The 13,575-nt window shown below is 43.0% G+C and overlaps 1 protein-coding gene across 1 annotated transcript in view; it reads left to right on the top strand.

The window, feature by feature from the left end:
- Positions 1-13,555, top strand: part of LOC120899867 (neuromodulin) — an 82,413-nt gene extending 68,858 nt beyond the window's left edge. The window contains exons 3-4 of the mRNA XM_040306154.1: positions 11,726-11,844; positions 11,929-13,555. Of these exons, the coding sequence (XP_040162088.1) occupies positions 11,726-11,844; positions 11,929-12,051 (242 nt within the window). The 3' untranslated portion in view covers positions 12,052-13,555. The remainder of the gene's footprint in view (positions 1-11,725; positions 11,845-11,928) is intronic.
- Positions 13,556-13,575: the final 20 nt, after the last annotated feature.

Below are 13,575 nucleotides of genomic sequence, written 5' to 3'. Positions count from 1 at the left end.
GGGGTATTAATTTAATGCAAGCGTTTTCAGCGTACCAGCAGCGATTTATGGAACGTGCTGTACTATAAATCAATTGCAATGCATATCTTCATTTTCCCCTTTTGCTGATAAATTGTGTATGTGTGTGTGTGGGTGTATGAGCTTTCTTACCTTTGACCTTCGAAAGCGTTCGTTCATCGATGCTAATGCTACCATACGAGGTACTCAACGGTGGGGATATTTGGAATCGTTTATTTAAGCAAATTTATTTTCACCTCTGCTCCGGCCGAAGCTTAAATCAACATATAGAGCATAACCCACTCACACATTGGAAGGGGATTGTGAGGGGAGGCAAAATCAGCAAAATCCGATCCATCAAACATTCGACAGCAGCTGGTGAAATGGATCTAGCGCTGGGAATAGCACATAAAGCGTTCATTTTTGCTCGTAAAATATTCATTATCGTTCGCATCGTTCGCTTCATTACCATGCTGAAGCGGGAGCAAACGTTTCCTTTGCATTGCTCCATCTGTTCAAAGGGTCGGCCAAGGCGTGCGAGCGAGCGGGGGCAATAATTAACCAATTTATTTCACAACAAATGGGAAACTCGGAGCTGGTTTTGGGCTAGTAAACTTGTTTTCAAATGAGTTGCCAATTCGAAAGCAATTAATATCTTCGCTCTTTTGACGCACCAAGGCACAAAGCAAAGCAAAAGCGCCACAGACAGATACAGAGAATGAGTTGGCATTGAAGATAAAGAAAATAAGCAGCCTTCCCCTTTCAACGGCCTTTGCAGTGGACACACAAGCCCAGCCCTGTCCAGCCGGAAGTAGTAAATTATGTGGTGACCCTTAAAAAACCGAAAAAAAAAACAATTAACAGACTAACCCTTTTGAATAGATAATCACCAGCAGGGAGGCCACTGGTCTGGCTGGGAAGGTTCAGTTGGCGGGAGGGACCCAACTGGAATGGTGAAGTGAATTAAAAAGTTTTGCCGCTGCTTGTGCTACCTTCTACCTTCTGCTGCCGAAACAGTGCTGCAAATTCCAAAGCTCTCCTTTCTCACTGTCACAGAAAATTTAACCATTTTTTTGTTTGTTTTTGTTCAAGTTCATTCTTTGACACTCTCATACTTTTGCAAATGAAATATGATACTTGTCTGCTGCGTCGAGTTGACACTTATCCCGGGGTGCGGATTGTTTCGAGTGTAGCGCAAAGTTTTGCGCAAGCACCACACCGTGTACCGGTGAATAGCGCGAGCGCGTTGCTTAGAAAAGCGCAAGAAGAAAAACTTCTTAAGAAAGCTTATTCGTGTTTTGTGTTGGTTTTTTTTGTGGATTTTCTTTTTTCGGTAGGAAATGAACGATGATCACGATTTTGATTAAAACACCGGAATGAAAAATGAGAAACAACTGGCATCAACTGACAGATAGTAGAAGTTGCCCCGTTGCTGAGCGTTGCTGGATAAATTCGTTTTAAATAAGGTGTTCTTGTCCGCTTCCGGAAGCCGACGGCTAGAAACAGCCACTTGAATTTTACGATGAAAACGGGACCTCACCCAGTGTGTGTGTGTTTCTGTGCTGTGCCACTCAAGGAACACAACTTGTGTGCCGCCAATCTTTGCCAAGCACCGGACCATTTCCGGTGTTGAAAATAAAAACCTCCGCCGTAACGACGACAACTAAACCCAAAACCTCGAAAAACGAAAAGAAACACGGAAACTCCCTCGCGCACCGGTACGCTTATGTCATTACATTCCCAGCTCCCTTCCTTTCCCCAAAATCGCAGTAGGCTCGGGCAACGTTAAGCAGACGCAAATAAAGCTCAACAACAGCTCTGTGTGCGGCGGTCTACAACGGGCGAGGTCGAAATCAGCAGGTAAATGTTTACACTGCCGCCCCTCATACAGCGGCGGTATCTGGTTGCGGAATGCTCCGTTTTGGGGGGGGGCGTTTGGTGAACTCGGTTACTCTCCCTCCAGCAAAAGGACAGTGTGTGTTGTCTCGCGAGAGCACCCACTGAAGCACCGAGCGAGGGAAGCTTAATTAAATGTGATGTGTAATCGTAATACACACCCGAGCAGCCAGTGCGCTGCTCCCCCCGGTAAAGCAATCCATGGCAACGCTCCGCGCTTACTGTGGAATGAAATCTTACACCCCTCCGTGCAAGGCAGAATAGCCACGGTCTTCTTAGATGGAGTGAGTCCGAGACCGAGAGCAGTGGTGAGCAATCCGCGGAGGGAGTTCTTAAAATTTTAATCATTTAATCATGGAGCTACAAGACCGTTGGAATGCGTCGGTGCGTGTTGGGATTTTCTTTCTTCGTGTCGCCATTTTCTCCCCTGTTTTTCTTGTTCTCCATGCCCGGTGTAGTAACCACGGGACGGGGCGTCGGGGATACGTTTGCATTTTATTTTCCGTACTTTATTTCACCGACCAAATAATGTTTGTCAAACGGAACGAACCGGACAGTTGCTGTCGCTGTGCGAGTGATTTAGTATGCCACGGTTTGACCGGGTAGCTGTCCATTTATCAGCATGGGTCAGTGGCCGGGTTCGTATCGCTTCGAGTGGAGGAGGATTCTTGAGACAAACGCTCGCGCTCGCTTGCAACTTGTTTCGCAATTAACGACGCGAGCTAAGTGTACTACACCAGTAAAGTTTTGCTTTAAGCGGTGGTGTAGTGGAAATTTATCGTTCGGAAAGTTCTGGCGACGGGAAAAAAGTGACGTTCTGGAGTGTTTTTTTTTCTTGTTTGTGTTAAAAACGGTAAGCTGGTTTTACTGTGCATGAAACTATTTTAATTAGTGTTTTAAAGGGATTAAATTAATTACCCGCGCTCAAAAAGTAGCACGTGCAGAGGGGCTATTGAGCTCTATTGGAATTCAAATTGTGTTAGACCAAGATGATGAAAAATTGATCTAGTTTTATATTAACTAGGTATATTGAAATAGATATTCCATAAATATATTGTTTTCGTTTTTTAATTTCATCATACTTCCTATTAAATTCATTATCCTATTAGACCTATTTATCCTATTATTAAACTTTTTTAATTTGGAGAAGCTAACACAATACAGAAAATAGGAGAAAAACACACAAAACACTTTAAAAGAAAATAAAAACAGTGTTCGTATCTAACGCAGTAAAACCAGAGGCTGAATTATCTTTGCTTTAGATAATTACCAATGAATTCTTCAGACATTTTGGTTTAGCAAGTCTTTGTCCCAACAACACAGGACAGGTGTTGCCATCTGCCCCAAACCCGTAATGGCCCATAATGACAGAATTCGTAGGCAAAAGGGAGCAATTATATTAAATTGAAAGAAGCCATCAGCTGTATGGGTGTTTATATTTTCTTCGAGTGGAGTTCCGGGTACAACAATCGGTTTGGTGGGCAAGCGAGATTGTTTAGAGAGCTCTCTTGAGGTATTTCCTGCCTGTTGTCTAAATTAAGGTATATTCATAGAGTTTTCTACGATTTATTGGTTGGGTTCCCATAATTTTTGAGCTCGTTTCACGATTTATTCATCGTTTCCCATAGATTTTTGGTTCGTTCCCACGATTTACAGGATTTTCCAGGAGTCCTAATAGCTGTGGGACACTTTATTGGCTCATTCTTACGTTAAATGAACTTAATGTAATAGGAATTGGATTCTATAAAACTAATTGTTGGACAAATCCAATAGGAATTTTCAAAGAGCCTGTCCAAAAAGGGTGCCATATAGTGGAAGTGACCCCGCAACTATGAGAACATCTGGAAAACCCTGTATCGTCCGATTTAACATCAATTCTATGGAATACAAATATTCCATGTTTGATTTTGGGAAAGAGTCATGGAAACAAAGTCATGGAACTCAAACAATGGAAACACACAAAAACACTAAGAAAACCAACAAAAAACTATGGGAAGCAACCAAGAAATTATGGGAACCAACCAATAAATCGTAAGAAACCCTGTAAAGTATTAAACTTTTATCCGTCCCCAAAATAAACGGTTTTCTTTTTGTTACAACAGATTTATTGCACTACCAAGCCTTAATATTAGACCAATGGTAAGGCTATAAAACTATTATTTTTTATTTCAAAATGCTAGCCAACACTTTATTAAACAACCATAGCAAATCATCGAAAAACCAGTACAACCGCAAGCTCCGTACGAGGAAACAAAGACAATTTTCATCCACCAATCGCGCGACAGTTTCAGCCAAATCTTTCCGAATCATACTTGTTTTTCCCTCCTCTCAATAACAATGAGCTGAGCCATCTCCCTTTCTCTCTCCCTTCTCCCTCTCTCCCCTTTTGTTTAACAACGCGACAACTCTCCACCACCGCCACACAGATATAATCCCTTCCCCTCGTCAGCAGGATAAACATTTACCCACTCGCGCCTGTTTACATCGTCACGCCACCGTGAGCATAATCTTTTCGTGACTCTGTTCGATCGACAACAGTGGCTCCCCCCTCAAAACCCCCGAAGCCTTCATCGAAAAAAGAGCCCCAAGCGCAGTCAGCGTTAGCGAGCAGCGTTCATTAACACGAGCGAATGTGTTCGCGGCCCCGTCGCTCTTCCCGCGCTGAGCGGATTAATAAGCAATGTTATGCAAAATTTAAAGAAAACCATACCCCATCGATGAAGCCAGCCAGTAAAATCAATTTTCCCTACTCCACAAAATCATTAATTCGATGCGTTTGGGGAAACAGTGAGAGAGAGAGGGAGAGAAAGGGAAGACATCGGAATCATCTAATCAAACTTTACGATCAGAAGCCAGAGTAAATCCGCTTGTTCTAAAATCCTCCACAAACTGGTGTGGGTGGTGGGTGGTGAATATAATACCCCCCCCCTTTCCATTTGGCTTTATCTCGAGCTTCTTGCGAAGCGCTTTGTGCGATATCATTGAATTTTGGACTTTTGGAATTATTTATTTACCCTATACAGCGGAGGGAGAGAAAGAGAGCGAAGGGGACATGGTGTGTATGAGCTCCGAGGCTTCGCAGCATCGCAGGCTTGTGTTTTCAATTTTCCGCCGGAATCAGCACCGGAAACCAATCACAAAAAAACAGAAAGAAAAACAAAGAAATGTGGTTGGCACTGCCCGCCTGCCTGCCTAACCGAATAAAACCGGCCGATAAATAAATAAATCCACGCTACTACACGCACCACATTTGCTACTGCCGAACGTTTGCTACCGAAAAGGGCTTAGTGCGGAATTACGTCCATTTCCTCGCCACGCACCCGGGATTTGCTGTTTGTTTGTTGTCTTGCTTGTGGTGTTTTCGGTGTGTGTTCTCGTGGCTTTTCTTTCCCCTCTTGTGTCTCTCTCCCAGTCTCACCGTACCGTAAAGCCTGGGCCGCCTTGACAGGAAAGGATTTGGACACGGTTTGGGATTGGTATTTCCAGTTTCTTTTCTGTATGTTTTGCCCACACAGTCCCTCAATTCCCACAAATTCTTATCCCGGTTTCTACTCAATTTACAATTACAACGTGTTTTTGGATTTTGGTTGGTCGATTTTTCGATATTGGACCGTATCGAAATCGAAACTTCCCGCCACGTTCGGCTTGAGTGGTAATTCAATTCGCCGTGTTTTTGGGGCAATCGTTCGCGTTATTTGTGACTGATCAGCCGTTTGCGTTGAATAATGTACGGGGCTAACTTTCATGGCGGTGGTCGATGGAGGCGCCTGGTGGTTTGTAGATGGAGGCGCCTGGTGGTTTGTAGATGGAGGCGCCTGGTGGTTCGATTAATCTCGTTGAGATGGGTAGGGTTGAGGCAAAGATTGGTTTACAATTATGTATCTGTTCTGTTTGATCGACCAATGTGTATGGATGAGGTGGTTATTTGATTTTACATGGGGGATCTTATTTAGGGGAGTGCGCATTACATCTTTTTACACCTTTTTTGTATTGAATTCGCTTACTTTTAGCTATGAAAATGTAATGCTCGTCCCATCGTCGTGTTTTGTGAGCATTATTCTTACTAACACTCTCGAATGCACCTTAAGGCCGGGGTACATTGTCCGTACTCGCTAGTGTAATTTTCACTAGCGCATCTGGCGGCGGCTGGTGGAAGCTTTTATTGGTCATCAAGGGAATGGACGTGTCGGACCGCAAACCGAAGTAGTTTTTTACCGTTTTTTATGCGAAAATGTCTGAAATACTTTTCTAGTCCATTTTAAGTGAAAAAAAACATGGAAAAGGAACATAATTTCTGAAGCGGTTCGAAATTGTTTGACAAAATGCTTCCGTCAACCACCGCTAGATGCGCTGGTGAAAATCGAAATTACACTAGCGAGTGCGGACAATGTCCCCCGGCCTTTACGCTCTAGATTGCTCTCTCCCCTGTTTCTATTTGTTACTGTTTCTATTCGTAAATTTTGCCTTCTTTCACTATTGCTGTTTATCTTTCTCTCTCGACGTTGGATTTGGCGCAATGTACTTGAAATGATCCAAAGTAATCATGTTCAGAAAACCATAAATGTTACGTCATGGTACAATGTCTGGTGATTATAAAATTATAAAATTAATTAAAAACACATTTTCAATGCACTAAAATCAAAGCTAAATTTGCATTAAAACGTATTTACAATTGTATTTTTTATTTTATTTTATTTTTTATTACAAATTTTTTACAGATTTCGATAAATTTTCTTCGATCTTAGCTTTTTTATCTTCTGCTACGTTTCACAGAGTATGAACCAATCATTAACCCGAGAAATTCTCTTCGAGAAGGAAAATGAGCAATCAATGTACCTATTTTATTATTTAAATAAACTAACATTAGCTCAACAATTTAACAACTTCAAACAAAAGAAAAACATGTTTACTCGTTTTTCCTCGCCAATCAATGATATCTGATCGATCCCCTCACAGTCGCTGCTGCTGCTGCTGCTGCAATCAAAAGTAATGCAGATTAAAAAACTTTTCCACAACCTGCACGGTTGTTGGGAAGTAGTGCAGTAGTTTTGCCGATTATACTTGACTTTCCACTCTGTCTCTTTCTCTCTCTCTCTCGCTATCCATCCTCCTATTCCCCTGTTTAATTGGCATAGTTCAAGTGCAACAAACTACACTTGTCTCAGAGCATCATCATTGCCTTGCCGATACCGATGACCATTGCAAAAGCTATGTGCAGCGTTCGTGGAGGTGATGGTGGTGGTGGTTGTGCAAAATGGACGCCCCAACAACACGGAATGAATATTGCCTTTTTGCACAGCATTATCTTTCCACTAGACAAAGGTAATGCTTCGGTGCTGGGCGTGCACTCTTTTCCTTCTTCCCAACACTTTCTATTATGTGGCTCGAACGGCCATTATCAAACGTATTCCGGTTGAATGGTCCCGGCCTGCTTTGCTTGCTACTTTGTGCATTCAATACCCTCTACTGGGCCTATTGCCTTTCACGCCCGTTCTACCGTATTGGCATTTATTGGTGGGCTAAAAAGGAGTGCATAAATATAGGAAAATGTAAAAAGAAAAGAAAACGCACAGCGTTAGAGCTAATAAATACACTACAATATGGCATGCGCTGAAGGGCGTTTTTTTCTCTCTTCTTCTATGCTCACACCAACGATGAGCTTAATGTACTGGAAATTGGAAGCTTTGTAGATTAAAGCTTTCGTGCAGCAGTAGGCTGTGGCGAGTACGGTTTAACGTGTTTTTTTTTTATTTATTAGTATTAAATCGCCAAAAAATCGAAATCAAGCGACGATTTATACCGCACCGTTTACGTAATATCTCAATTCCACTCCCATTCTCTTTTTGTTTTGCTTGACCCACTTTTTCCCTTGTGCCCTACCCATAAAAACGCGCGCGGCTTTATCGCTTTACATAAGCTCTCCATCAACGCGTCCCCCCAATTTGGGCCAGCTCTCCAAGACACCACAACACAATCAGCTCGATAATCGACACCGGGTCCCGAGTCATCGACTCGAAGTGAGCAATTTTACTAAAACATTCCCCCTCTCCCTCCGGGAGGGCAAATAGCCTGGGTGACCTTTTCCCGACCAAAAACCAAAGACAAAATATTCCTTGCTGCATGGGTTCTCTGTCCCTGCTCTTCTGTTCTTTTTCGGGTTCTCGTAAATAAAACATTCGGCCCTGGTCGTTCGATGGGCTGACTTGTTTGTGGACTGGTACTGGCACTGCTACTGCTACACTTCAGTGTAAATATTTAATTTCGATTCGTTCGTTCGTTTGCTGTCTGCACGAGTGTTCCGAAACCGAATACGAGCGAAAGCTCATTCGCGCCCCTTTTCGAAACGCAAGCTCGAGGAGCTAGGCGTACGGGGCGTAGCCATGGGTTTGAAAGCGGAAAGACCTGAAGGAAATTTAATCCTCATAAAGCGCACACACAAAAAGGAAAGGATTGACGGGAGGACGGGTGACGATCGCTGAATCCCTTGGTTCGTGCACGCCCCCCCCGGAAGCTTTTTACACAACAATCCACATCCGTCAGTTCGTGTTACATATCATCACGCTGATTTTTGCCGCGTTTTGTTTTTGCACCTTTTGGAGTGTGCGATGCAACACAGCGAAAAGCATTTTCAGCATGGAAATCGGTGTAAGCCTGCATCACGCGTGAGCGGACACATATCGATCAACCCCGTTGGTGCGTGTCCATGTCACCGGAAGCCATTCATCTTCCCCCGGTTCGCTCATTGCACACGCACAGCAAGCCGGAAAGATGAAATGCGAAAAGCTATCTATATGTAGCGCTGAATGGTCAGCGTGGGATGAGGGTGAGGAGGGAGGGTTCATTTTTCACCCGAACGAAAATTAATTCCTTGATGCGTTGATTAATCGAAACCAATAATGGGTTTGCCGAAACCCGTTATCAGAACGTGCTTTGTGTCGTGTTAATTATTTAGAATTCAGCTTACAGCACTGCAATACGATTCCTGTAATTCCCGGCATCAACATACGATTAATATAGATTCCGATTGGACAATAAATACAGTTTAGTGGGAATTTGCTGTGTGCACGTAGGAGGAAATCGGTTGGTTTAGATTAGATTTGAATGCCAGCACGATTGAGCTGGAAGCTAAAAATACGCCTAACCAACGAAATAAATAATCATTAACACACATTGTGTGCCATCCTGTGAGTGGGATTGTGGAGGAGGCTTGCGCTCTCTAATTGAGATAATAAATTGTATAATCTCTACTTCCACTCACTCACTCACTCTGTCGCTCCCTCTCAATGACAGCAAACTTTTGCCCAAAAAATTCACAATAAGACCACAATTATTGTGCTATGATAACGAGAAGAGAAGCAAACAAAACTGGTTTCGTAAGTAAAGGCATGTAAAGACGTGGAGTGGAAAAGTTTTGGTAAGCAAATTTACACGCCACCCTTAAAGTCGTGCACCACCACCACCACCACGACCAACAATTGGGTAAAGTTTTAATCAACACTTTTAGGAAGGACAAGGAGAAAATGGAATCACATGGAAGTAGGGGAGAGATGGTATTGTTCTAAATTGGAAGGAGAAACTTCCTACTGAAGTGAAATTTATGTTAAATTAACAATTTGCTACCCTATAAAAGCTGCGGACAGTTGCAGAATGTTGCCACATTCACTGTCTTACTCTTTCTCCCCCTATACTTTAACCACAATTACGTTGGAATTCAGCTAAATAAAAAAGGATAAAAAAAGGCAACAAAACTCATCTTACTTTCTCTTTCTTTTTGGATATTCTTCAAATAAAGCATTCCATCCACACGCACAAACTCATACCAACCAGAGCCTGTCCAGTTCTGGTTCGAATGAACTGTCGATGAAGATGTAATGCCGTTTTTCTTTAAGGGAAGAGTAGAAGAAAAGCTTCCAAACCGCAACAAACCGATTACGTTGAATCACACAAAACTCGGAGGCTCGGTTGGGTTACGCTTATGGAAATCTAATTTCCATGTCATTTTCAACACAGCTCAACCGCCGAGACACGTTAATGGGCGAACAACACACACACACAAAAACGAGGCCTTTCTTGGGCCTAGTTTGAAGGGCCAGTGGTTTTGTGATGTCCGGGAGCGGTGGGGAGAGGGAGAGAATAAATCGAAACCTTTTCTTCAAAAGATTCTGGCGCGTGTTGACACATCAGATGATGACGACGGTGGTTTTTAAACACATCTTTTAAGCTTTTGTGGGGAGGTTTTTGCGAATAAAAGCGCGATTTGAAGTTTGTCTATTGTTTAAAAACCTATTTGTTCTGTTGAATTATTCCTTCTATTTCTCAATAGAAAAGCTTCAATACATTTGAAAATGCCTCTTTAGAATAAAGTCCGTCTATCTTCTGCCACAAAGAAAAGCTCCCAGGCGCACACTAGATTCGATCGCACGCCCAACGGTGCACAGGATACATCACTTACCCACAGCACCACATCACCGCCATCTGTGTCGATCGTTAAAAGCTCCATTTAATGCACCGATAATTCCACTATCAAACACATTCCACCAAATCACGCAAGTATTATAAACCTTTAACGACCGTTTATTTTTAAATGACGGTCCCCGTCAATAATCCCGTTTTATTGTGCTCTGAATGATGTGAGCGTGTGTGCTTTATTCACTTTTGCGTACAATCCGCCAGATATTGTTTTGTGAGACTAAACTATAAAAAACAGGCGCAAAGTATCGTGACAAATGTTGCGTCTTCTTCGAAAAAATGGAAGACACAATCGATTCTGTGATACATCGACACCAACCAGAAATGGGAGTGGGGGGAGCATTAGTGAGCTGCTCTTAAGAATCCGCGCTCGAATGCACCACACCAAACACTTGAATGTTGTTTTTCACCGTCGTTGTGGCCGGGAGAGAAGAAGTTGTTTGTGTGTGATCGATAAGTGGAAATCGGAGAAACGATTCTACAGCATTCCACAGCTTAACGAGCCATCATTACTAGCGGCAAAGCGATGTAACAAGTGTGAGCGCCTGTGCTACGAGAAAGATGCTGCTGCTGACATGAGCGGGGATACCGATGGAAAATAACAAACTGTACATTTCCTTTACAAGCTAGTGTTTTGGGATGAAGTAAACTCAGTTCGGCTTGGAGGGAAAATGGCTGCCTGTAAGAGACGGTATAAAAAATTATAAATAAAGGCAGAAAAGAATTTTACAAAACTGTTCGGCAATAAAAAAGGAAGTTTGTTCAAAATTCAATATCCTGTTTAATTTAATTTAAAAAATATATAAAACTCCCACACTGGCTTTTCACATTGGCCATCACAGTCATAAACCTACATATAAAAAAAAACAAAGCAAAAATCCACAACCACCAGAGCATTTTAAAATAGCCCTTACCAGCCACGTCGATGATGGCTCACGTGTAATGAAATTTCATTTCGAAAAGATCCATCAAACCGGAATTGAAATTGATTTAACGATTTTTTCAATGCACGCGGGGTGTTGGTTGTTGCACCCAGGGAGGGCTCAATAAAACTCCCCTAGCTACGCGAACGGTTTGCGAACAGAAAGCACCGCCTGCTTCGGTGTTGGTGGTTTGCATTTCGTCTGCGATCCAATCAATCTGGCACCCATTTGCAACCGAAAATCAAATTGTTGTCCGTCCGTTTGTGTGTGTGTGCGAATGCGGGAACTTCCTGGTGGCATTTTTCGCGCTTTTCTGTTTGTTCTATCCTTTATTGTGTATTGATTTTCTGAGCCTTTTTTCTCTCTCTCTCTCTCTCTCTCTCTCTCTCTCTCTCTCTCTCTCTCTCTCTCTCTCTCTCTCTCTTTTCTTCCTTTTGCAGAGCTGACTCACGCCGCGACCCGTATACAGGCCAGCTTCCGTGGTCACATGGCCAGAAAGACGGCCACGAAGGGCGAGGACGAGAAGAAGGAGGTGGACATTGATGAAATTACCAAAAAGGTAAGACCGAAGGAAGGCCTCGCTCGAGAGTATTTGCCGAAATTTTGCTCTAATTCATTTCCACCTTTTTATTGTTCGACCCAGGTGGCCGAAGAGCTGGACATTGACATGGACGATCCGGAGCTGCATAAAGCGGCCAGCAAAATTCAGGCCTCCTTCCGCGGGCACAAGGTGCGCAAGGATGTACCGAAGGAGGGCGAAAACTAAGCCGCTCTGTTGGTGGGTGCGTTGTTGTGTGCTTGGTGCGTAACCGTAGCAGCGCGCAGCGAGTGGCATTGGTGGTGGTGGTGGTCGTACTCCGGCGGCGGTGGCGACGACGACGACGATATCCTCCCATTTATCCCCATGTGTTTTGGTAAACGAGTAAATATCGCAAATTTGTGGAAATTTAATGATAAACAGTAATACTGAATAAAGCAAAAGGCGCGCGCCCAATACAATTTTACGGACGGACGGAAGTTGCACTTGTTATGATTTTATAAATTTTATCGATTTCGATCGAATCCAATATATTAAACACAAAAGAAAGGAAAAGAAATAAAAAAAACCGGCAACTTAGAAATCAATCCTACTGAAGAACATACACAGATGCAGAATACAAAAAAAAACAGTTACAAAAACAAAACCACGCAACTAGAGCGGCTCCTCTAAATGAACGTAATGTGTGAATTTCTAGTAATTATATCACGCGACACAGGGCCAGAAAGAAGGTAGCCATCAATTGAAAAATTGTGGCAAAAGGAAACGAACACGTTAAAAAAACACAGAACAGAAAAAGGAATGGAAATGGAAAAGCAAAAATAAAATAAGTCACAAAAAAAACTTCAAATGCAGCAACACATAGAGAGAGAGAGAGAAGATAATGAAATGAAACAATTAGCATCACAAAACACAGCAACTCTTACTCTTTAAGCGTACTAATGCAAAACAAAAACAAACACACACACATTAGAAAGATGATATAAATACTAAGATACCCAAATTTCACAGCGGTAAGCCATTTCTATTCAATAATAAAACATCTAAACAAAAACCAAGGCAAAGGCAACAAAGCTCCCAAATGGCAAAGGCCAGCATAAGCAACTAAATTAATAGTTTAGCGCTCGAAAATGGTTCGTAAATTTCTCGATCACTCTCTCCCGCCCCATCCGGGGTTTGTGTTTTTTCCCGGTTTCGGTTACATTGCCTAAAACGCTTCGGAATGAGCGAGCGAGCCCCACGGAACCTGTGTGAACCCGTTTGAAGGACAGGATTGTACTTTTAGTCAGACCGGGCCGTTTTAAGAGAGAGATAATGAGGACGCGAGGGCAGTGGGGAGGTTCCTTCCTAGGCGACTCTATAGACCTTTTTTCCCATTCGGCGTTTGATAGTTGTATCGGCAATCGAAACCGAAGTAGAGCATTTGCGGACATAAAATACAGACACGGGGCGCACAGGGGGGACTGCATTTAGTCATCAGTATCGGTGAAGCCCTAGAAAACAGGGACATAATACGTTACACACACACGCAAACATGTAAACACCACCCTTGAAATGTCCCTCCTCCGATGATACGCGCGCATTAGCTTCGAGGACTTGCGGCGTACGCGAGGCGCACCCCGGAAATTGGAGAGACGAACGCGAACGGAGTTACACTTGTCACCGCCATGAATGTAATACTGTCGTCAATAGGCAAAATAAATGCATAACTACATTGAGCTTTAAAATCCCACAACGAGGTGTTTTCGAGGA

Source organism: Anopheles arabiensis, chromosome 3 (genome assembly GCF_016920715.1).
Source record: "Anopheles arabiensis isolate DONGOLA chromosome 3, AaraD3, whole genome shotgun sequence".
Classification (NCBI taxonomy): domain Eukaryota; kingdom Metazoa; phylum Arthropoda; class Insecta; order Diptera; family Culicidae; genus Anopheles; species Anopheles arabiensis.
Note: the sequence above shows the minus strand (reverse complement) of the source record. Positions and strands in the feature narration are given on the sequence as shown.